Here is a 25,734-nt window from a genome sequence, read left to right on the forward strand (position 1 = left end):
TCCTTTTCAAGCCAGCAAGAAATTAATTCTTAGGAAAAGTATTTAATTTTGCACTTTTCAGTATAAAATGGACTCAATGCATTTTCTTTTTTTCTGCCCTAAATGCAAGATTTGGGGTCAAAAAAATGGAAATTAAATAGGGTTCCATAATACTTTAACTGACTGCAGATTGAAGAATGCACAATTCAGTATGGAACTAAAATACTGACCATCTAAACAGATACAGTGCTTAGAAGTGTATGACCATAGTCACAAAGACAGTAAAGTTTCAGAAAAGAAAACAAAACATCTTCGTCAAGACTCCTCTTCCCTGAGTTTTGACATCTTTCATGCTGGGAAACAATCTGCCAAGAGTAATCATTTATCCAAAACAACACTCTGACTGACCACCTCATAAGCAAACCTTTCCCTTGAAAAACTTCATAGATGTTTTTAAAACATTTTTTCCTGTGACAGATTCAAAGAACACTGAGGATTTATCAGTACGTGCAGAGACCAGAAACAGCACAGGTCATCTGCATTTCCCAGGTTTTGCTCCTAGAACTGCATGACAGCCATAAAATTCACATTCCTTTTAGAGATACTGGTTGCACTTGAAGGAAAAGAGGTATTTTATCTTGAGGCAAAAATACATACATTAAGCAGAAAAGCCCCACAAACTTACTCTCTAGTTCTTCTTTCTCAAAGTTTGTATTGATAGTAGAGCTGATTTTGCCCATATCCACAACAGCTTCTTCATCATGACCCTGAAGAAAGAAAGCATGAGCTTAAGTTAAGAATACACAAATAATACTAATTTCTAAATTCCTAAATACACTGTTCAGTTCTGAAGCTGCTGGCCAAAGTTATCTAAAATAATTGAAGTTCACCCCTTAGAAACTGAGAAAGAAAATGACACTGAAAAACTACTCATACAATTCCTCAAGAAAATATTATTCTGTATTGAAGGAAAATGTCTTACTCTTTGCAAAAAAATCAAAATATCAGTATGATCAAAGCTACAAAACTATGTATTATAAAATAATGAAGTAAAGATGCTTATTATTTGTGTAAAGACAAAAGGGAGGACAATTCAAAACTTCTTGATTATTATTTACTTTCACAAAAATAATTGCTACTGTACTTCAAGAGATGTTCTTCCAAGTTTATAAAGAGAATCAAGTGCCTTGGCTAAAGGCAAGAAGATGGGACAGAATTTACCTCAAATTCCAGCCAGTATCACAATAAGATAAAGAAGAGGTGAGGGACACAGCAACAGCTGAACAGCCTCAAGGAAAAAAGGAAAAAGAAAGGAACCCTCAGAGCAAATGCTGCCTATAGAAATGTAAAATCTTCTAAATTAATACCAGTGAACAGAATTCAAAGCTGGAAAATAGGAGAGTAAACCCATAGACACACTAACCATCATGGCATTTCCCTTTGCAAGGCTGTTGATTTCCTCTCATCAGGGATCAGGACATAACATTCCAGGAGTGGAATATTTTTTTAAGTAGCCAATCTCCTTCAGCAAAATAGCTGGCAAATTTTAAAAAGTTACAGAAGTTCACATTCAGAGATCTTGAACCCATTTGTTTAGGGAACTAACCCTGTGTGAGATTTTCTGGCACAGATAAGGAGCTTTTATGAACCAAAGGTAATATAAAGGGGTAAACAACTCAAGTGTCTCTTCTAGACCAAAGATCCAAATAATGAACCCTTCACACCCAGGTTTCAGTAGGTAGTTTGTACGATACAACTCTACCCAATTCATGCTGCTTATGTACAAAGTTAGACAACAGTAGTGCATTCTGATCAGGTTCCTTCACTACTGAAACGTTACCACCCATAACACAAGTGTGATATTTAAAATAGATAAAGGCTCCAGAATAACTTATGTATCTGTAAATGCTTCCTCTAATCCCACACAGCACTGCAGAGAACATGGCTAACGCAGACCTACGTACACTGCTTTCAGCTCAATCTTGACAAAAAGAAGCCTTAACACAACAGAGCAATAGGTATCTCAGCCTCATCTCAGAACCGACATCAAACAACTCGAAATTCACCTTTTTCCCAACAGTTTGTATTCATTAGAAAGCTGCTCACTCATAGTAGCTCATCATAAGCAGCCTGCTGGCAGAACCAGCTGCTTGTGGCCTGCTGCCTGCTTCCCTGTGAAAAGACTTTTTTCCTCCTCCCAAGTTAGATTTATCAGTCATGAAACTAGATATAAAGAGTTGAACGTCTTTTTTTTTTTTTTTTTTAAATAACTTAACTGATTTTGTGTTCTGACTCACTAAACTGACTTTTCCTGGGGACATGAGACAGCCTGATCCACCACAAGGCAGTGGGTTGCTCCTCATCTCTTGAAGCAGCCCAGTAGCACGTTTATGTAACTCAGCGTGAGATCTGTGATTCTGGTTTTGTGCTGTAAAAATGTAAGGTAAATCACGAGTCTTACAGGGACTGGGAACCCAAACAGTGTTGATATATGCCTAAATTTTGACCTTTGAATTACTCAGCAGCACAGTGCTGTGAGTGTAGAACAGGCCTGGCTTCTCACAGGGAAGCACCGAGGATGAACATCATCACACTGTATAGCAGCTGTAAGCCAAAACAAGCTGTAGCAGCCCACTCATCACCCCCAGAAACAACCAAACACATCTCCGCAGTCCCTCTAGAGCAGGTACTATTACAGCAAATCACCCACACAAAAACAAATCCAAATCACTGAGTAATAGGATGAGTAGAATAAAAAGACAACCAATGGCCCAGCACACATAGGAAAAAATAATTTTCAGATGAAATTTCAAATGGATCCCATAACAAGGGTCCTTTCATTTCTGGGAAGGTTGTAACAAAAACAGTTAGACTACATGAAAAAGGAAAGCAGCTTGCACCATGTAAATATGCAAGATGTAGAATAAGGAGTAGCATAAGACAGAACAATGTCACAAAAACCAAATAAAGGAGGATTCTGCTCCCCTAAGACTGGGGATGCCAAGAAGGGTTTACACAGTAATTTCCATTTGTCACTTCAGCTGTATTGCACAGGCAGAGATGTGCAAGTATGTCAGAAAAATCAAACTCCTCCACAGTCCTGACCACTAGAGACAAAAAATTTCAGGTGAGTAAACCGAAGTTTCGTCTGGTGTGTAAACCTGGGGAACTATTACAGGGACAGGAACAGTTAATTTTAATTATTAATAAAGAAGTGGTAGACGTTTAGAAAGTGTCACAGCATTAAGATCACAGGGGTGAGAGGCATTCCTGCCTCCTACACATCAAAACAGGATTAAAGAGTCCTCCAGGAGATGCCTCCATAACACAATCAACCTCTGCCATCTCTTCGGTAACAATTCTGGAGATAGAGGAGAAATAGTTCCCAGAAAGAGATCTTAGCTCTTGATTTTTTGATGTGTTTTCCAGTATAACTCTGGGGAAAAAAAAATAACATACAAAAAGCCAGTAACAAAAAGAGCTCTAGAAGCAAGCAGTAACATTAAAATATGAAAGTTAACAACCTGTTGGGGCACCAAGTAAATAGGAAAACATCTAACTGCACTGGTATGTTCATAACACTACACAGGAAGAGTCAAGCGTAACCGCTTTCCAATTTATCTCAGTAACAGAAAATAGAAAATTGTAGGTCTGTAGTACACACTGCTTCACTGAATCAGATATACAAGCAAAGCCAGCACATTACCAGAAAACTCTGAAGCTAGAGATGGAAATAAAGATAGTTTAGGTGATTTGTAATACTTAAGTCTGTTAAAATTTGAGATGCTTGCAGCCATACAGCCCACTAAAATATCATATACATAATTTTTTTTTCCTCCTCAGTTTCTCTTTTAGGATGCTCAGAAACTTGCCAAATAGTTTTCTAGCTATACAGGAAGACATTACTTTTCTCTACCTCATTACACAGACCAATGCATACTGAAAGAAAACTACACACACTATGGAAAATTCACATGCGAGAAAAGACTTATTTTCTAGCAGTGTTTTCCAGCTGTACTTGTTGAATCTCTCATACTGCGATATTAATATTTATCCTTTTCTTTTAATAAGATGCCAACATCATACATACAGATGCGGCCTTCAAAACCACACCATGTGACAGTAACATCTTTTGAGATTAGATTACAGAAAGGCATGCATGTCCTTGCAAACCAGTCTATCACTATCTCAAAGTACTCAACATATGCAAAGACTCTTCCAAGAATAAACCATTAGCAACCACAAATATCATACATGAAAAAGTATATCATTTATAGCCTTTGTTTAGAAAGACACAAAGAATCATTTTAATAGAACTGTGTTGCCAATATCAAGTCCTAGGATACTTCTGCCTTAGGTCAAATAAAAAAAAAAAAAAGAAAAATTCAAACTGATTCCAAGCTTCAGCCTTTTCCTTGCTAAAAATAAAGTCTGTAGGGCATAGGTTTCCAGTAATTATAGAAGATCTACCATGTCAGTTTAAGGCACAAGCAAGAGAAAACTTTCAGCTGGTGAAACAGAACACATTCCCATTTCAGTTGATCTTTTACTTTATAAACTGTTTAGAAAGTAAAAAAGTACAAAGAAAGGTGGGACCATTCACAGTTGTCAGCTTCCCCTTCTTAGGCACCTAAGGAGAACAGCATTATCTTAGCAAGCATTCTTCTGCAGTTTATCATTGATTCCATGCAAAACTTCATGCACAGTGATCCCACAGTTGCTCAGAGACAGCTGATGAAGATAAGACAAAGCAAAATTTAAGACCCACTTCTAACATGTGCAACTTTTCTCACTGAAGAGACATAACAATTGAGGATGAGAAGAATGGGTAACAAGCAGATCACAGTTGGCCTCCCAGCTTTTCCCAGCATGAATATCAGTCCCCTTTAATGCTGCAGTGCAAACATGGCTTTCAAGTTCTCTTTACTGCGGGCAAACTCTGCCAGGATTCCTCTTGCCACCTCTGGTTCCTAAGTGTCCTTTTTCAGTCCAGGAGATTAAAAAAACTCCCATTTTGCAGACAACCAAGTACCCAAAAACTGACCATGCCCTCCTCATCTACCTTCCCAAACATGTGTCTTCATTTCATACAGTACACTTTCATATCTAAATATCAACATTACTTCTTTCATAACAGTACAATTTAAAACTCAGTCCTACACTGCACAAAGCATGAAGGAAAACACTCCAGTTTGCAAGGATTAAGCTGTCAGCCTCCAGCAGCATGTGTCAGTTACTATCTAGCACAAATATGACGCACTGGCTATGAAATGTAAAGGAAACTTTCCACTGCCATCTGCAAATGCTCTTCTCACCACACAGCTTGCCTGCCCTCCTGCACTCATACAGACAGAACAGGCTTCAGAGGGCACGTGGCACTGCTGAGTAACTGATTCCAAGAGATGTAGCTTACTAGCATCAGTTTTAAGGTACTTACAGTGTAATTCACTCTTGTTCTGGTGATAAACAGTGATCATGCAGATTACTGACCCACTTAACTTTTGAAATGCAAACAAATAAATTAATAATGTAATAAACTAATTGTGTTGAGAATCATTAAGGTTGGAAAGGACCACTAAGATCATCTAGTCCAACCGTCAACCCGTCACCACCATAGCCACTAACCATGTCCCTCAGAACAGCCTGAGCTCAACCATAAGTTTGCTAAGACAATGCTCATCTTCTCCTCTCACATCCCCTCAACCGAAGCTCTCCAACACAGCACAATTAATCAATTGCAGCACCAGAAAAGAGCACTGGTGTTCAAGGGAAAAAGGGCATAGGAAGTGATGCACACACCCCCCCCAAAAAAATTATTTCCAGCAATGCTGGAGATGGTTTGCCTTTTTGTCAACTCAGGCACACAATTCCATGCTACCAGAAACCTTCACTGCAGAATTTCAACGAGACGCATTTGCTAAAGGGAGATGAGGGTGTGGGAATGTCATTTCCCTCTATCCTTGGCCCCAAGTTCAAAGCTCCTCATTTGGATGCTGTCCTACTACAGCTGCCCACACCATCACATTGGACCCACATGCTGCACTGATGGCAACCCCTCCCAGGAACCCCTCAAGTGCAGTGTATTGTCAGGCCTCCCTTTGCTGGACTTGTACTCAGAAAATAGATCCTACCTATCAAGGTTCCAGCATCAAAAAAATAAAATTAAATAAATTGTTGCCAACATTGATCTGCTTTAATAAACCCTAAGCCAAATAAAGAAATGAAAAATTCTATTTTGAACACACATCTCACAAAAAAATAACTAAATAGAGACCACAAAGCCCAATTTTGCACCTGTCTTCCAGAGCTGTGTACAAATGTGTATACCTGTAAAAATACAGAAAAAAGACTTTTAATAGATACGCATATATGCACTCTTTTGTCACCCTGCTACTGAAAATGTTCAGAATAATTAAGAATCAGTAGGGTAACTCATGATGCATTTCCTAAATGGCTTATTTCTGCAGCCTATGTTCCTGATGTAAGCACACATAATACTCCATGGAGTCAGAAGTCAAAATACATCTCCAATTTAGAGAATGCACATACAGCCTCTTATCCAACCATTCAGTCTCCCAGAACTGCAAACTGATAAACAGTAATACTTCAGGGGAAGAAAAATTAAATAAAAAATTAAAAATAAAAATCAGATACAACCAGTACTTCCTAACTTCACAGAACAAATCAAGCAGTGACAGCAAGCCTGGAAGTATATAAGATAAGAAGCATGAGAATTAGCATTTTTGCTAACGCCACCTGTGACTTCTCATAAGAGATCGACATCAGTCACTGCCTCTGGCAAGCACCAGCACCAGGTCTGTGCCTCAGCTTTCCTCTGCTGCCTCACAGAGCACTGACCAGCCTTCGAAAAGGGACTTTTGACCTGGTTCCCCTGCAGGAACCAGTAACAGCAGCACTTGAGAAGTTCTAAATAGATTGTTTTACTTCTCTGTCAGATTGATTCCCCTTTAAATCAGAAGTAAGATGAGACGACAGTGGGGAGGAGGGCAGGCATCTCCAGTTGTTGGCACCTTGAAGGACACACAGGATGTGAAAATCGTCTGAACAGTAATAAGTGAATGTATAGGTAAGAATAAAACTAGCAGAAATTCACAAACAGAACACTTGCCAGTTTTAAAACAGAAATCATACTGTATTGATGGGTTCCCCTTGGTCCTACTTGCCACATTCTTATTTGCTGAGAAACAGCTGTTTTCCTGGTATTTTCTTGTCCCATTAGCACAGCAGTAGCTATTTCCCAAGCACTACAGGAAAAACACAATACAGCTCCAGGGCTTTGGGTCCCCCACCTCCTCCTTCCTGAGGATTTTATCTGTGGTTATCCCACTGCTGTTACACAACTATCCTCACAAGTCGATGGGAATCCCTCCCAAGCAAAGTAATATTCAGAGCCGCACATGGAAGTTGCACACTTAGATTTCAGTAAGACCACAGCTACAGCAAAAGAGGTTAGGAATATTTAAAGAAGTTTTTCTAGCCTACTAATCCTCTAATTAACTGCTCAGCTTATCCTACTAAATACTGAACTCTGACCAATCTGCTTCTAGAATTCTCACGGAAAGCACAGGAGCTACACAAACCTTCAGTTAGGATAAATAAGTCCAACAGACATCAGCAGAATTCAGCTGACTCTCCAGAGGCTGCATTTTACTTTTTCAAAACTGTACGTGGAAGAGAGTAAGGAAAGAAATGTACTCAGGCTAATCTAAAAATAGCCAGCATTTTTGGATGAAAAAGAGAAAAAGCAGCTCTACAAGTGTTAATATTTTAATATCTTTTCCTTCCTGCACAGTTGAACATATAAACTAGTTATTTATAAACACTAAAAGTAGTATTGTTTCAGTGGTTATAGCAAACATTAATCAGGTCACTGTCTGGCTCAGCACCACAACCTGCAAGAGAAGCCTTGGCTCTGACCAATCACCCAGTAGTCTTTATACTATAACCACAAGACCATTTACTAACCATAATGCAAAACAAGTTAGAAACGAAAAAGAAGAGAGGCATAAACATTAAGACAAGGTTGGTCACAATAGTGACTAGCCTTCAGCTGTACCATCCTGAAGCAGGTTGTCAAAAATAGGGCTAGAATGAGTACAAGAAAATTGAATGGCTGGATTAATATCATAGTAAAAAAAAAAAAGAAATGATTAAAATGCAAGAGAAAAAAGAACTAAAATGAGAATCCCATCCCAATTCAACCCGGGTGCCCTGTGAGCTAGGAAATTTACTACTGCGCATGAAGCTAGCAAATAATGTCACCACTCCAACACAAGGTGTCAAGTTGCATATTTAACAGTCTAGTCGTCATTTTACAAAGTGCATTCTATCACGGCCTCACAGCAGTGGGTTTCATTCAAAAATACGTGGCTCCTTTCAGTTCAATTATTTCTAAAGTCACACTTTAAAAAAATCATTTGCTCAACAGTCGAACAATGAAAGGGTCTGTAAATACCAACAATATGCACAAGCGCAGCCATTCTGGTCTATACACATCTTTCAAGCTTTCCATTAGCTTTAACCAGTGCCTGCCCCTACCAACACATGTACGTCTGAGAGAGCTCTATGTCAAGCTCAAAGCAGCACCACAATGAAAATCAAATACTAATCTCTGTGCAACAGAGCCCAGCAAACAAGAGCACTGCAATTAGATGTATGCCAACACATGTAAACGAAATGCTTATTTGTTACATTCATAAAAGAAAACAGAAAATTCAGCAGTCTTCTCATAAAATTTGCATTAAGTAACTGAAGGGTTTTTAAAGGTTTATGGCTTTGGAAAATTCCACCCCATAGATGTTAGTTTCCAGGGAATTTTGAAGTAGCAATCCCCATTACCTGCTGCACTGCAGGTAAATATTAGCAATAAAGACTGCTCATAGGAGAACAAAGCAAAGTTCATAATGCTGGCACTAATGCATTCATTGCTTCACTGCAGAAATCCCCACAAACGGGGTTTTATAGCCACGCTGCTCAAATCAGAAGAAAACACCCAGGAACATTTGATTTCTTACAGAACTCGTTGCGTTCACAGCCCTGGCATTTTTGGGGGGAGGAGGGGTGGGAGTGGTGGTGTGAAGAGGAAAAAAAAAAAAACAATTCACTATTTCAGGAATAGAAACTCCCCTGCTACGCTTACACAGAATTACTCAAAGCCACAGTTGGTAACCTTCAGATTAAGGAAAGTTGACTCAAAACACACACACAAAATAATCCGCTCTCAAAATCTGGTAGCACGCACTTGTGCTTGTACAAGCACATTTTCTTTCCGTATTAAGCCAGCTACTACACTTCAGCCATTCTAAGTACATAGAAAAAATCTCCAACAGCACAGAAACTCTGCTGCTTCTAGTTTGTCTTCTATCAGATCTTTCCTCCGCTAACACAACAGGGCACACTGCTCTGAGACAGCTACCAAAATACCACCTGCACCCAACCCCACTCACGCCGTTCAGGAGCCACACGCTGCTATTTACGTACAGGTTGCACTCTCTTCCCCGGTGGAGCTCCTTCCATGCTACCCGCAGTGTCCTTGCACAGTGCTCCCGGAGCTCGGCGGCCGCACACAGACAGCTGCACGTACAGGACTGCCGCACGTATGGGACTCACGGGAGGGCCCAAGGAAGCAGCTCCCGTCCCGCAGCCAATCGCACCCTCGCAGGCCTCCCATCTCCCAGGACACCGAGGGTCGCATGGCAGCAGAAGGAGCACAGCGGTGCGCCTCTGGTTCCTGCTCAGAGAATACCAAAAAAGGAGCTGAAACGGAGCTCAGGACTTTGCATTTTCTGCAGCAGCCACAGCTGAGGACAGCTCCAAGGTTATACTTTCGCTCCAATCCAAGCCTTCATTAGCACTACAAAATGAAATGTACCTCAGTTCCCAGAAGTCAAAACATCTGCTAAGCGTGTTTACAGCCATGTCATCGACCCTTCACTGACTACTCATTCCAAAGCAGGTTTTTGTTTGTTTTTTGTTTTTTACATAAACCATATATTCTCAATCTGCAGAATGAACTAGGGATTACTAAAAAATCCTCGTGCAGTTTGTTCCCATTTCTGTAAATAGATGTTCACTAACAGGCATGTGTGTGTGCAAGCCTTTCCTCCAAGCTGCTGAAGGCCCTCTTTGCTGCTACACAAGTGACTAATCTAAACAATTTGTATAGGAAGAACAAAGGTAATGAAGGGAGCAGACATCCTCATTCTTAGTTAGATCTTCTCAGCTGAGCATCCCCAACCACTCCTATTCTGTCCCGGATGCACAGCACAGACATACACAGTCCTTCAGCTGCTCTGCTAGTGATGTGGCTATGCTGAACTGTATTTTGGGATGGCTCTCATACATTTTAAAGCAGCCTTCCTTAGCAAAAACCTGTACTAAAATCATTTCAATTTCTACAAAGAGTGCAAAGTAGGTTTGCTCTGGGTGAGGCGGAAGGCTATCTACCCCTTTGGGGGCAGAATACACTTTTTTTTTTTGAGGGGGGGTGGATGGGCCAGCAGAGGAGTTGGGGAGCACCTTTCGTTTTGGAATTTTGTTACTTGGAAAGAATACTTACTTGGTTTGGGAACTAAAAAAAAGAAAAATTGAAGATGTTGAAGCAGTTTACCGAGATGGGTTTTTTTGGTTGGTAGTCAAACAGTTCCTAGTTAATAGTCACTCAGTCTTGGAACAAAGTAAAAAATACTCAGAATATTTCTTCCTTTAGAAAGAAATAGAAAACAAAGAACACACACATGTAGAGCCACGCTCAAAACCCAACGCTGTAAAGATTAAACAAGTCCTTTTCAAATTGACTCAAGTTTTCATCTTTTAAGCCTCATACCAAAATACTTTGTGGATAAAAGTCTGTTCTCACCTAGAAGTAAATACCAAAGCTTTACTACAGATGGCAAGTTATGCAGTAACTCACAACTGCAACTGTCTCAACATGCTTAACTACGGAAGGAACTATTCTGAAACAAACCGTAGCCAACTACACTCAAAACTATCCCGTCCTTGAACGTGTTCAGTGACAACAGCGTGAGAACTCAGAGCTAAAGTATTTGTGCTACAACAACCTTTCAACCACGTTTGATGTTCCACATGATTCTTGACTACACATATGAGGGCTTTGTAGCTATCACAAACTTTTGTCCATCAGTCTTTCTTCCTAATTTTCACTTTCAGAGCTGTTCAAGGAGCATTTCATGTCACTTGTTACAATCAGCTTCTGGATCAATCTACCAAAATATCCCTTACCACATATTACAATAACACTACCATTAACACATCAACCAGCAGGTCACATCTATTCCTACAGCCACAAACTGTTCTTTTCTACCCTCCATATTTTGCTCTTAAGATGATAGAGCAGTTACCAGCCCAGTCTGCTTTCCTGGGGTTCTGTTGCATCTCCAGGGCTGCACTCTCAGCACAGGCTCACACATTGCTGTCACGTCTCGCAGATGGATATGGGCACAAAGAAATGCAGAGCTTGTTTGCCTGCAAGGAGGCCACACTGGCATACACACACATCTAACCTCAGAAACTGTCAGATCTAGGATAAGGTTTGTATTGATACTTTAAATTCCTCCCTCAGAAACAGGATTTCTGAGTTGCATCCAACTCAGCCCTTCCCTACTGTTCCTACAAGTTATACATGGCCAACTCTACAATCTTTTTGAATGCGGCCCATCCATGAAAGAGCACCACATTCCCCTTTTCAGCTCTATCAAGCACCACTGAAGATGGTTTTGTTCCGCTTCTTTATTATATAGCAACCTACTAACCTAAACTAAGAAGAGTTTCCTATCATACAAATTAAATATGTTTCTCCTCTTAGCAGACATTATTATCCTAGCAAGGGAAAACAGAACCCTCGGTAGGCAGTGGCTCATCATTTAACGAAATGAAATCGCTCATAAGAGCATGACTGCATGCAAGTGTTTCTTTGAACACAACTTCCACAAAACAGCTAGTTCACAAGAGGTGCATCTACACAGCACGCTTCAGCTAGCTTCGCTTTGTATAGAGGCACGTACGCACTATCCGCGTGTTTACAAAACCAGAGCAGCATTCTGCACTGATGCTCTCTGGTGTGCTGCCCTACTGGTGAACTCCGGGATTTCTCAGGCTGCCGTAAGCCACTGGGACTGAGAGCATCAGGCAGGCTGGGAGCTGAACTCTCTTGTAATGTTATACAATCACACACTATTGGGAGAGCTGCAATTCTAGTGCCTAGAGGACAATGCTGAAGGTTGTATTTTGAACAGACATCAATGGTGAGATTACTATGGACTCCACTGCATAGATAACTTTGTTACTAATCTTGCAGTTCTGATTTGGATACATCATGATGAAGTTGAAAAAAAAATTTATGTCACATTTTAGAGTACATACTTTCTGTACTCAGAAACAACCCCCTGCAGAGACTGATGGAAGAAATTCCTGTTCAAACAGAACTCTATCAAGAATTTTGCTTCCACGTGTATGAGCAAGTGGTCACCATGCAAATAGCTTTGAGCTAGCTAGTGTTTGTTTTATATTTCTTTTTTCCTGGCAAAAGGAGGACGCTTTCCAAATTCAAAGCTACTCCCTGTACAACTACAACATGTCTCTCATCAGTCACTTTTACATAGATTTGTCTCTAGGCCTTTTGGCAGCATCTTTGACAGATATTCTAGTTTTCCTTATCTTAAAGTAGTCTTAGATTGCCACCTAAATAAACAAGAAGTATGAACCAGGGCTGTTTCAACACCATTAAGACAATCTAACCAAGCTCATACGTTTTTATGTTCTATAGTCACTTGTACAAACATGAAACATTCATCCCCTGGAGTAATAGATGGCACAGAATGAACACTAGATGAGTCCAGATATGAAGCAACACAATATGGGACAGATAAAATTAACTGGTTTCTACTGACGTTATTTGAAGGACACGCACACCAAAGCCTTATCCTGACAGGAGATTCTCAGGCAAGGAAAGAAAAAAAAACAACGAGGTCCATGTATTCACTTATGACACCCTCCAAATTTTATCAAATCAAAGTGCACCCACATAGAACAGTTCCTGTACAAGATCAAACATCAGCAGATAACAAAATATTACTCTAGGAGTATTGTAAAATTTGACTGATTATTCACCTACACATGTTTCTCCTGACAGAGAAGTACATCATGAATCTCACCAACTCCCATGGATCTGAGGCCTAACTCTTCACCTTCAGCTTTCCCTGACTCTTGAATTCTCCTTTATTCATATAACTGCACCCCAAACAAATATCTATGTGATAATTCACTGATAACACATTTACCCTTACTCTGATGAAAAATTATTACCTACAAATCAATGTTCAGCAAGCTGTAGCATGAAGGTAAGGCAATGACTAGAGATTCTGATAAAGAAAGAGATAATAGATCCAGCAATACACATGCATCTTATTAGCATAGATGAGGGGAACAGAAAGCTGCAATCCCCTTTATTGCGATAGTGCTGGCAATCAGGGGAGCCAACAACATATCAGGCCAGGGTATCCAGCAGAAAGCAAGCCCTAATAACATTTTGCCACTCCAGCTGTGAAGCCACTGCTGCCAAGTTGGCACCAATGAGGAGCCCTATTCTAACATTGAGTAAAATCAACTCAGCCCCTGATCAGCTTGGATAAAATCAGCACTTCAGTGGACGATGTTTAAGGGAATAAAATCTGACAAATCTAAAAAAATTAGTTATGAAAGAAAACCTATACCTCTTTTGAATCCAGTCCATCCTTCTTCTCAAGAACAATCATTAAAATAAGGTTTTTTAATACTTCACGACAATGTTCTTTTTTCTTTCTTGAGTAATCATGTAAAAGAATCTATACAGTAGCACTGCCAAGACAGATGCACACATCATGCTTTTGAAGAGAAAAAACTAATGCTGTAGGACTGTTACTGAAAACTCATGACTTGAGTGGCTATTTAATAAAAACGGTCTAGTGCATCCAAGAGGCAGCAAATTGTTATCTGATGTGTTTAACAAACACTTGGAATTCTCTACTTCAGACAACATTACCATTTAAACTGAGTTCTAACTACCAAAAACACCACCAAAAAAGGTGCTTTCTGAAAAAGTTACCCAAATCATACAGAAATGCTTTTAATCATTTTAGAATAAGCACTATAAGCTATCTGTCTCGTTAATACAGCAGTAAGACCACAGTTCTATTCAGCGTAATCACTGTGCTACCATCCAGTGGCAAAAATATGAGCTTCAAAAAAAAGACGTTTCAAGTCAAATTAGAAAATGGAACAGAATTTACATAAGCTTTTATGCTGACTTCTGGAAGACAGGCAATTATCTAGTTTTGCATACAGTCTACTTGTAATTTACCACCATAATTTTCTTATATGGCAAATTTGAACTTTCATAGCAAGCTTGCTCCAGGCTTACGCTTTCCGAGATGCAACCATGGCAATTCTGATCCAGCCCTATGAACTCTAAAGCTTCAATATATCAAACCGCACCCTTTGGTACACACTCTTCTCCTGCATTCTCTTCCCAAACTGGAAAGGAGTTTAAAGCTTCAAGACGTCCTTATGAACATGAGCAATCCCATTAAAAGTCATAAAACTAAAATGCTGAGTCGAATACACAGTAAACCAAGCATTAGAGAAATGAATAAAATACATAATTCAGACTGGAGACCTAAACAAAATATCTTCCATCAATATGACTCAAATATGCTATATCCAATGGCTTCAGGCACGTTGGCCCAGACATTTGTAATTCAGTATTTTACAGTCAATATGGAAATTTTAAATATTGTGGGAAAAAAATGCAAGAGTTTACCCACACAATGGCAACTGCATGTCATAGCCAAGTCAAATTTCTAAAAACGTTAGACAAGGAAGAGCAGATAAAACAAAAAAATTGCATGGCATTTCTAACAACTTAGATACCAGGTCTCCGAAATAAATAAGAATGTATTTCTGAAACTATCAAATCTGTAGAGAAACTACGTATCTGCACAGAAGCAAACACTTTCTTTTACTGCAACATACAAAAAAAGGTTAACTACACCTTACAGACATGGAACGTGTCACTGCAACAAGCAAATTTCTGCCATCAGATAAGTTAAATACACATGCACAAATATAAATGTAAATGTTTAGCAGTGGTGGCAGGTTTTTGGGGGATTTTTTTTTGGGGGGAGGGGGGGGGGGAGGGGGGGAGAGGACGGGAGGAGGACAAGGGGAAATGGTTTTAAGTTGAAGGAGGGAAGATTTAGGTTGGGTATGGGGGGGAAGTTCTTTACCAAGAGAGTGGTGAGGTGCTGGAACAGGTTGCCCGGAGAGGTTGTGGATGCCCTGTCCCTGGAGGTGCTCAAGGCCTGGTTGGATGGGGCCCTGGGCAGCCTGGTCTAGTATTAGATGAGGAGCTTGGCAGCCCTACCTGCAACAGAGGGGTTGGAGCTTGATGATCCTCGAGGTCCCTTCCAACCCAAGCCATTCTATGGTTCTATGATAAGGGTACTTACAGAGACATCTTCGCTTTTATTAAATGAGATATATGAAATGGAATTTGAGATATATGAGAAACAACAGTTAAGAGCAGAAATACTGAAACCTTCCCACCCAAAGCCAAAAACAATGTGTAGAGAAATATTTAAACAGAAAAGATTTGAATATTCCTGCCCTCTGGGCAAATCCCCATGTCTATAATGATGTTCTCATTTGCCTAGATTATAACCATATTATAAGCAACCTCCCACTCTTTTTTTTTTTTTATACAGTGTTATGTTGCCTAAGTTGCTGTGTGCTAGCCTTAATCAAATGAGGTTGTATTTTAATGGCAACATGGCACTCATCTCTAGTAGAAAACAGTACTTTACTGAAATTTAAATCACTCTTGAAGAAAATTAGATATTTTGGGCAAGAAGACATCACAGCTTTTGGTGATCTTAACATTTATTTCAGAGCTCTTGACTGGGATGCAATTCATTTAAATAAAAGCAGCAGATTTCATATTCTGATTTTAGGAACCATTTACAGACTTCCTCAAAAACAGGTTTCTGAAAGATCTCTCTTAGAAATTTCAGTGTTTTCTTTCTTGAGCATCAAAAAGAAAATCAATATAAAAAGAATATAAAGAATAATAAGTGTATTTGAAGCTTGTTTCAATTTCTGATTGACCTCATAAGATAACTTGGTTTTTTATAGCATGTAACATTATTAGCAGCTTGTAGACATCCATACACACATATGCTCTCCTAATCAGCATCATCACTAATGCATTCAACAATGGAGGTATTGGTACCACAACGCCAGTCTCTGAGATCCACCTCGTCAGCATGCTTCACCTCTAGTCTGGGTCTTAGTTTGAATTTAGAATGTAAGCCCGCACAGCTAAAAGCTCTGAAAGAATTAAGTAGCATTAGGAGGCAAAGATAGATATGCAGGTTTGAAAGATGCCATTAGCAGCACTCGCAGATTGTTTATAACAAGAAGGGTGGAGGAAGAGGGTGGAAGAGAGTTCAGAAGTTTCCTGGAACTCACCCTTTTCCTTTTTCTCTAAATAATCATTTGTCTACTTTTATAGCCTTACATCCTTATTGACATTTTAAAGCAGTATTATATTCCACAACTAAGCTTTCTTAAACAAACAAAAAAATCCATTTAACTGCTCAAATATTTTCTAGATGTTGTAAATTAACCTGACTAGTCAAGAAGCTTATCAATACTTATCAAACAATGCATTTAATAAAAAACACAAATACAGGAAACACATCTATGCTTACACTGCTAAAAATCAAGTATCCCCAACCTTTTATATCCATTCTAAAGCACTGACTCAAATACACATTCTCAATTCTTATCTTCATCACCAAGATTTTACAGACCAAAAGCAACAAAGATGCAACACAAAATATCTTCTCCTTTAAGTGGCTTCAATTCAAACTTAATGTAGAAAATTATATCAACGCTTTTAAAAAAAAAAACAAAAACCACAGCTGATTCTCAGAATTTTCTAAAGAAGAGATCAAACCCAGAAGCCTCTGTTTATGTGTAGTTCTGTTATTCACAGATAAAATTCTGACATATAAGGACTCAGTCTCTGTATCAAGGAGTCCAAAGGCTGACCCCTAAGGTGATGAAAAAGCCACTGAAGGAGGGCAGCAATCAAAGGAGTTACAATTCATATCTGCATGATACTAACAGATGATCTAAGAAACCACGAACATAACTCTCCCATCCTACACTTGTCAATTAGAGACCACTTTACAAATCCATCGTGAGCAGGCCTTGAAGTACAGGCTCTCTCTACTGCAGTAACAAACAAACTAAAAAAAATGGAAGTATCAACAGTAAGCAGTCAAAACCAACCCTCAGCAGGAAGGGAAGACAAACTGTGCTGCGCTCCAGACTTGTCAGTTCTGCTGTAGCTATACGCTAGGTGGCCCTTTCTGTGTTGAAAAGAATACTTGCTCATTGCTCTGTCCCTCTTGTAGGGAGCCGGTTACAGGAATACATCCAATTATTCAGTTTAAAGCAAGTAAATATGGCACTGTTTCATTACATCTAGTCTCTGAACAACTTTGAAGAAACATTATCTCCATTAATAATAAGACTTCTGTCAAACTACACGCTACTAGTAAGTTTAATATGTTAGCTTACATAATCAGTAGAGGACACTAACGAAGAACAGCCTTCCCATTTTGTAGAGTTCCACAATCAACAGTACCAAAAGCTTTGCTGCTTTAGCATGATGTGAGCTCTTTTAGAGAGCACCTTTTTGTTTGACTTCCAATTAACTGTCCATTTTCAGGTCCAGATTTCCTACGACTTGGATTAATTTAAACTATTAGCTATGATATAAAGCACCAGAGCTTGTTTCGAAATTTGTGTCCACACCGGTGATGCAAGTTCAGAACTTCACCACTGACAACTGTCATAATGCATGACTGCAGTGCATACTGAAGACAAAGGGGAAACAGGATTCTTTTTGTAAATTTCTGGTATTTCTCCTAACAAAACTGCATTCTTGGGATCTAAGGGGTTTAGAAACACTTTCTTCAGTAATACAGATAGCACAAACCAGGGAAAACCAAAACTTGAAGAAAAAGATAAGTTTACATCCAGGAGATCACTTACAGTTCAGCTTTCATTTCTATCTGTTTAAAATCAGGCCACTGGAAAGCTGCTGTGGGTCTCTGTCTAGTTAATAAAGACATAAAGCAGGCACTTCACTAGGACCTTAGTAACCCATGTGAAAGTGAACCAGCAGAATAACATGGTAACATTATACAGCTTGAAAGAACTCGGTGTTTAGACATATACAAAGCAACAAGCAACACGTGAGTAGAGCTGTAATCACCCTCTTTCTAACTTAAACAGAGAGGGACTTGTCTGCAGCCACCAACAGAAACTCTCCACTGCTGCAACACAAGTGATGACTTGTCAATCCCTGCAGGTATGTGGAGAAAACGCCAATTTCTCCAGAGTCCCAAACCATTTTCTAGGGGAGACATCCCATGGGACTCTTTCCACATCACTGCATACAGACTCACTGCTCACACAGAACAGTACACTCAGTGACAATCTAATTCCTTTGAGGCCATCTGTCAACAGGTCAGGTTATGGATAAAAGCCAAAGTTCTTTCTAACAAAGAAAAGCATTAGATATTTTATGCCAAAGCTGGAAACCAAACAAACAGGGGAAAGTGAGAAAACATCCTTTGCCAAGGCATACTCAAAACTCACCTCTGTTCCTAGCTGCTACACGTGGATTTCCCGTGGAATTCTTGAGAAGTACCCTGGCCATGAAGGACCACAGAAGGACAGACAGAAGCTCCTCAACACCTGATATCACTTTTCACACGTCTCTTCCTTATTATCTTATTTTAATAGTTCCCATACAAGCAACAGGAGATTGAAAGCAGTTCCTCAACTCTTCCCCTCATCTTCCCTCCTGTACTTCACTTCAGGAATACTACCGGATTCAGAAGATGTTCAGAATCACAGAATTGCAGGGGCTGGAAGGGACCTCTAGAGATTATCAAGTTCAACCCTCCTGCCAAAGCAGGCTCCCTAGACCAGGTTGCACAGGTAGGTGTCCAGGCAGGTCTTGAATATCTCCAGAGAAGGAGACTGCACAACCCCCCTAGGCAGCCTGTTCCAGTGCTCCGTCATCCTTATTGTGAAGAAGTTCATAAGCGCATTTGTGCGGAACTCCCTATGCTCCAGTTTGTGGCCGTTTCCCCTTCTCCTATCACCACACATCTCTGAAAAGAATCTGGCCTTGTCCCTTTGTCTCCTGCTCCTTAGATGTTTATAGACATTGGTCAGATCGCCTCTCAGTCTTCTTTTCTCAAGGCTGAACAGACCCAGGTTACTCAGCCTCTCCTCATAAGAGAGGTGCTCCAGGCCCTTTATCATCTTTGTGGCCTGTCGCTGGACTCTTTCCAGGAGATCCCGTCTTTTCTGTAATGGGGAGCCCAGAACAATCAATGATCTGTTAGTGAAATTGTAGACTTGCACAACACAATAAAAAAAATTGATAATTGCATTTTTGTAGTGATACTCAAGACAAGAAAGGCAGTTCCTCATGTCTTTGCCCCAAGCCTGCCAAACAACTGAACGAAGAAACAGGTTCTCCATACCATAATGTTGCCTTAATATTCACTTTCTTGTGTCAAATCACCACATATCACCTTGATTCTCAAGGCTTCATAACAAATAATAGCAATGCAAAACTCACAATACCCAATATCTCATCTCAGAAGTATGTGCTATTTATTCTTAAGTGGAAACTCATGCACGTTGTACACACACGTCACACTTCTTGAAACAAACATGAATACAAATACAGATATCCCTTCTGTCACTTCCCCAAGAACTCAGTTCCACTGCCTTCCCCAGACAGAATCCAGCTTGGGCTCCCAGCAGCATCCATAGCACCCTTCCCAGCTCTGACACCTGCACTGCTATTGTTCATATCTCTTGCCACTTTTACAGCGTCTAAAACAAACTAGATTAGATCTAAAACAAACAGTGTCTAGAGACACCGATACCTTTCTCTAGCAGACATTTCTGAAAACAGGTACACGTTTGTCTGGTTCCCTCGTGCCTCTGTTGCCACCAACTTCACTCTTTGGCTCTGTTTTCCCCCAGCACCTGCAAGTGGCACTTGTGACTTTCCCCTAATTGCAATAGCCTCTTAAGGCAGATCAGACTGCAGCCCCAATTGCTTGACCTGCACCACCTAACCTGTGGTTATCAAGCCCTTACAGACCTTTTCCAGGGGTAACTGGCAAAAAAAAAAAAAAAAAAAAAAAAAAAGCTTCTTGTCAAGAAGCTGAAGTTAATTACCTGTGAATGCACTAATCTTCACTATATAATTTTGAAGTCTTGACCTATTCTCCTCCCTCTCCCCCCCCAGGAAACTCAACCACAGAGGTGCTTGATACGGACAAGGAGATAAACATTCATGCCTTGTACACACTGAAGAATATAATCTGGAAGAAGTCCACCTGGTTTGATACCTACTGTTAGCATATAAATTCTCACACAGCCCTCCAGGACCTGGTACTTCATAATCAGACACCTGGTACCACTGGTACCATAGCGCAAACAAAGTAAACATCTTGTCATATAATGAACCACTGACTGTAACAGAGACAAATTAGTAACCCTATTTAGCAAAAAAGCATGTTCCAAATTATTTGATGTATTCAGATTAGCTAACATTCCATGATCAAAATAAGTTATAATGAGTTGCACCATCACCAACAAGAAAAGCACACTGAAATTTCTTGTTTTCCCGTATTTCAAGATGTACAGGCCCAGCTCAACCAAATACATAACAATTAGCCTGGTGTATACAGACTAGCTAATACAGAGAGAACAGTTCACATAACCAAGAGACCTCAGAGAGTCCGGACTAGCAATTCCATCATTCCAGCAAGGCTGCCAATACCGGACTGAGGGTTCAGCACCGAGTTGCACCTCAATGCAAACAAAGAAGTGGCTCATCTGTTTTGCTACTGCTCACTAAAAGAACCATAAACAACCACATTATAGCACAGATATCACTAACTATACATTAATACATTTAGAATTAGAACAGACTGACTATAATTTACAGACTTTTTTTTCCTCTGTTACAGATTGAAGCTTTATATCTTCACTATGCTTTTATAACTGGGATATGGGATTCACTTATTTAAGATATCCTCAAAATTGGCACATTATTCTCATTGAGTAGATGGGAAAATTTTGTTGTGGCTTGCTTTAAGTCAGACCTACAAGGAAAAGCAGAAATAGTAGCAGTCAATGAGTCTTCTAACAAATTTTTAGCCTATTCTGTGCATTCAAAACACAGCATACAAGTAGTAGATATTTTCTTAGATTTAAGGCATATGAAGTTTCTTCAGCTCCTTATTAGTATTTTGGCTCTCACTTGGGACTTCTTCACAGCAGAAGTAACTTACTCATGCTCAGGAACTAAAAATCTCAGACTAGCACCATTTGTTAACACCTAATAGAATACTGCCATCTTATTGCTCAACTGCAAACCAACTGGCTACCTACCAAGCAAGTATGCATTATACAAAATTTGAGTTACAAAACCTTGAAATTTAATTATCTACAAATGGATCCCTGATTTAAGTACATTGAAGCATGCCAAACAAATGGTTAAGAATCACTTGGTCATGGTGTTATCCCATAAAAAAATAATTTAAGCAGGCATTCTACCAATTATCTTTCTTGGAGATCAGATATTTACTTAAACTTCTTTGTGTCCACTGTTATGAAGGCCTGAATCTGTAATTTCACATAGTTTAAATTAATGGTCATCCTAATAACTTTAAGGAAAAGCACTCTCAACTTTTGAATAAACTGATCTTCAGCTGAAGCCCTACCTGGATATATCTGGGTATAAAGCAAGATCCAAGAGTATTTATCCTTCCGATATGCACGTATACGGTTATATATTACAGTAAAAGCAAAGTTAATGCAGCAAGGTATATTACAAAAAAAGTGTAAGTATACTGAATTGAAACTGGTCATGTTTTTGAAGAATCTAAATTGCAATCTCTTTATATACCATCAGTACTTAGATGGCAAGACTGACACCAAGGAAAAAAAGGCTGGCTGATGTTCTTTCTTTTTTGACAGACATACAATGGCAATTTTGAAAGCTCAAGAATTCTCACAAAAAAACAGGCAGAAAAGATTTAGTAATTTTCCTTGTGTTTACAATGTAGCTTTCCAGTAACACTTTTGAACACTTAATTTAAGCTGAAAAATGTCTCTCCACTCTATCGTTATGTAACTATTTGCAACTCAGCTAAACATTAATGACAAAAATACATGTCTGCTTAAATTCCTTTTTGGTATCTGACAACGGCAGGCAAGCCTAGCAACGTTAATGAAATCAAGTTGAAAAAGGAAAGGATTGCTGCTGCTCTTGTGTTTTATCACTTCCTTAAGTGAGTCATAACAATCATCTGATGCTATCTGTTTGTTTTTATATAAACAGTTTTAAAATGCATGGCTGGTGGAGTGTAGTTATTTGACAAACAGAAAACGAAGAAATTTACCATCAACAGCAACACCAACTGTGGCTATTCACTACAAAGTTTCTCACTTCCTTTTTCGTACACTGGGTCTGTCTGGAAATATGTTTGACATGTTAAAGAAACGTGAATGCTTACACTCAAAATAAACATACACTTACATAGTAGTATATCCCCACAATAGTGAGGTACAAGCCAAAGAGGAAAAAAACATGCAAAACACACTCCCCCTAAAACAAACAGTTTACATATAATCTTTCAGTCTTTTTTTTTTTTAAGAGAAACAAAGAAGCAATAAATCTAGCAATAGTCTAAATAATAATCCCACCTTATTGTTTAGCAAGCTAATTAAAGAATATGCAATCAGTCCTTTGACTTCACAAATTAGTCAAAGAACCCACAAATGTGCAATATACTCTTTGATTTGTTCCAGAGCAGCACTGAGAAGATAATTTGTAACGTTGTGGTCCAACAGCTTTGTTCTATCATGAACACATTCATCATCTTCACATTAACAAAAAACATTCCTGCTGCTCTTTTTAAGCTTACTTTAATAGCCTTTGGAGATTACATAAAGACATCCCATCTGAGTCTCAAAGCAAACACATATCACCTCTCTGAAAAGACAAAAAAGAAACCTTTGAGAGAATACACCTGAAAACCAGAGCCTGGCAGATTACTAGGGAGAGAACAACATCTCTCAGAAGTTACAGTTACGTCCAAGTGAAGCAAATACTATGGATCGCAGATATGGTAGTTTCAGTGTAGCCATACAATAAGCAGGTGAAATACACATCAAAATTAAAAGTAGCAGTATCTTTCCAACAGTAATGGCAGCAAGAAAGACTGCTACAGAATCTGTACGGAAGAGACAATCGAGACAGAAAATTAATGTTCATAGTAGATCTGGCTACTGTGGGAAATCTGAAGGTTTTTTTGCATTCAGGCTCACAACAGAGAAACTCAACCCACTGAAATGCCTAAACCTGTCAAACTGCCCTTAACTTCACAGGGTTAATGTCACAACTGCATAAGAAGTCAGGCACACAGAACAGCTTTCATCCGATTTCACAACACCACTTTCAACTTCACAAATTCACAGTACTTTCTACTGCATTCTTAATTATGTTTCCATTACTTTGTTTTTCAAGGTTTGTAAGATATAGACTAAACTTCCTAACTTTTCAAGTAGGAAGGCTGAAGAACAGAAGTGACTTGCCCCAACAACACCTGTAACAGACATCAGCAACCACAGCAGCTCCCAGACCTTCTGGAAAACAGAACATTAACTTCATTTTATCTATAAATAAACCTGAAGCTTGTTAACAGAATTAAATGAGCTCTCAGATAACAACCGAAGAACATCCAGTTCTCAATCCATACATGTACTCAATCCATACATGCAGAGCCACAAATAAGATGAGGGGCCTGAGTAATCTCCCTTACGAGGAATGGCTGTGAGACCTGGAACTGTTCAGCCGTGAGAAGAGGAGACCGGGGGTGGATCTTATCAATGCTTATAAATACCCAATGGACGGGGGTCAAGCGGGTGGTGCCAGGCTCTTTTCAGTGATTCCCACTGACAGAACAAGGGCCAATGGGCACAAACTGGAACTGTGGAAGATCTGTGAGAACTCAGAAAGACTTCTTTATTGTGAGGGTGACAGAGCACTGGAGCAGGCTCCCCAGAGAGGTTGTGGAGTCTCCTCCTCTGGGGATACTCAAAACCCACCTGGGTGCTTTCCAGTGCAATCCACTACAGGGAACCTGCTTTAGCAGAGGGGCTGGGCTACATGATCTCCAGAGGTCCCTTCCAATCCCTATGATTTTGTGATTCTACGTACAGTGGAAGCAATTTTACTTATCAGAGCATTTTACTCAGTATAACCTGACAGTAGTGGTAAGTCAAAATACAAAAGTCTACAAGTACAGCACAGCTCTCCAGGATGAACAGTAAGACTGCAAGTAGGTAATTCTGAGCAAGCATTATTACAGCTACAAGAAGATGTGCAAAAGTAAAACCTCCAAGCATTGTATGAGCATAAACAGATGTTTAGTGCTACACTCCCACACAAACAACTGAACCAGCCTGCCCCAGGTCTGAAATTTCCTAGTCTGACAACATAAAAACAAAAAATTTCTTATTTGAGGACTGAAATGATTGTGACCCAATTTTATTCCACCACACCCTGGAGAATCTACAAACAGGAACAACATAGTAATCTAACAGATTGTACATACAGACAGCCTTCCAAAGAGCATGAGGTGTTAAGTAAAAAAGACTTCCTTATTTTAAGCATTCTTTCTAGAGACTGTACTGAAGTTTCCACCCGTGACAAATCAGCTCTATAGATACTACAGAGGAGAAGAAAAGAGCAAAATTCTCTTCCCCTTATGTGACAGCGTTTAACAAATACATCATTAAATATTTCACGGTAAGGCAAAGATATATATATTGCTATAAACACGTGACCTGACAAAAAATGAAGTTTTGTTGTGTTGTCCTTCAATGAGCCAATCAAAAATAAATAAATAAATATTCATGAACAGAAATAGATGGTCAAGTTTATTAGTTTAAAAACATTAGCACAGGCACAAATCATTTCCCAGGGCTCAGCTAACAGAGGCAGCCAAGAGGTGTCAAAGCAGTCCGCGTTGCATAGATACCAAGTGGACTAAAACTCCCTTCAGCCTGTGCAACAGCAGGCCACATGGCAAAATCCCTACCATAAGGTGGAGCAACCATTCCTCACAGAAAACATTCCTCTTAGAAATCCTAAGAACTCCATCAGGAGGATGTCAGTGTCCAGATGCTGCACTGCCAGGAGCAGCAGGTGCTCCTCCCCAGGGGCTGGTACAGCAGCAGCCTCATCTGCAGGAGATGAAGTAACTACAGGATGGGATGACGCACTGCACATAGTTAAAGATCAACAGCAAGTCCTTGCAGGTCTGTTGCTTGCTGGATGCTGGGATCTAGGACGTTTTGGAAAGATTGTCAAAGCTTATCCAGCTCTCAAAATACCACCCTTTGCTGCTTTACCCATGTAGTCACCAGCAATGCTTTGAAAAAACAAATCATCGTTGTTGAGTGAATCTAGAGTAAATAGTGCACTCCACAGGCAAGGGTGAAAAGGCCCAGGTGGCATTCTCAGTCCTTCCAGAGAGAAGCAGAAGGCTTGGGGCATACTGC

General features: G+C 39.6%; 1 protein-coding gene across 4 annotated transcripts in view; it reads right to left on the bottom strand.

The window, feature by feature from the left end:
- The window catches only part of SLC4A7 (solute carrier family 4 member 7), an 84,369-nt gene that overhangs the window by 50,721 nt on the left and 7,914 nt on the right, over positions 1–25,734 (bottom strand). For 3 of the 4 annotated variants that reach the window (XM_021388845.1, XM_021388841.1, XM_021388843.1), the window contains exon 2: positions 665–746. In XM_021388845.1, coding sequence (XP_021244520.1) covers positions 665–746 — 82 coding nt within the window. Of the gene's footprint in view, positions 1–664; positions 747–9,480; positions 9,600–25,734 lie in introns of those variants that run through there. The other variant, XM_021388842.1, reaches the window with a different exon arrangement.

The sequence above is a fragment of the Numida meleagris genome, chromosome 2, assembly GCF_002078875.1.
Source record: "Numida meleagris isolate 19003 breed g44 Domestic line chromosome 2, NumMel1.0, whole genome shotgun sequence".
NCBI lineage: Eukaryota > Metazoa > Chordata > Aves > Galliformes > Numididae > Numida > Numida meleagris.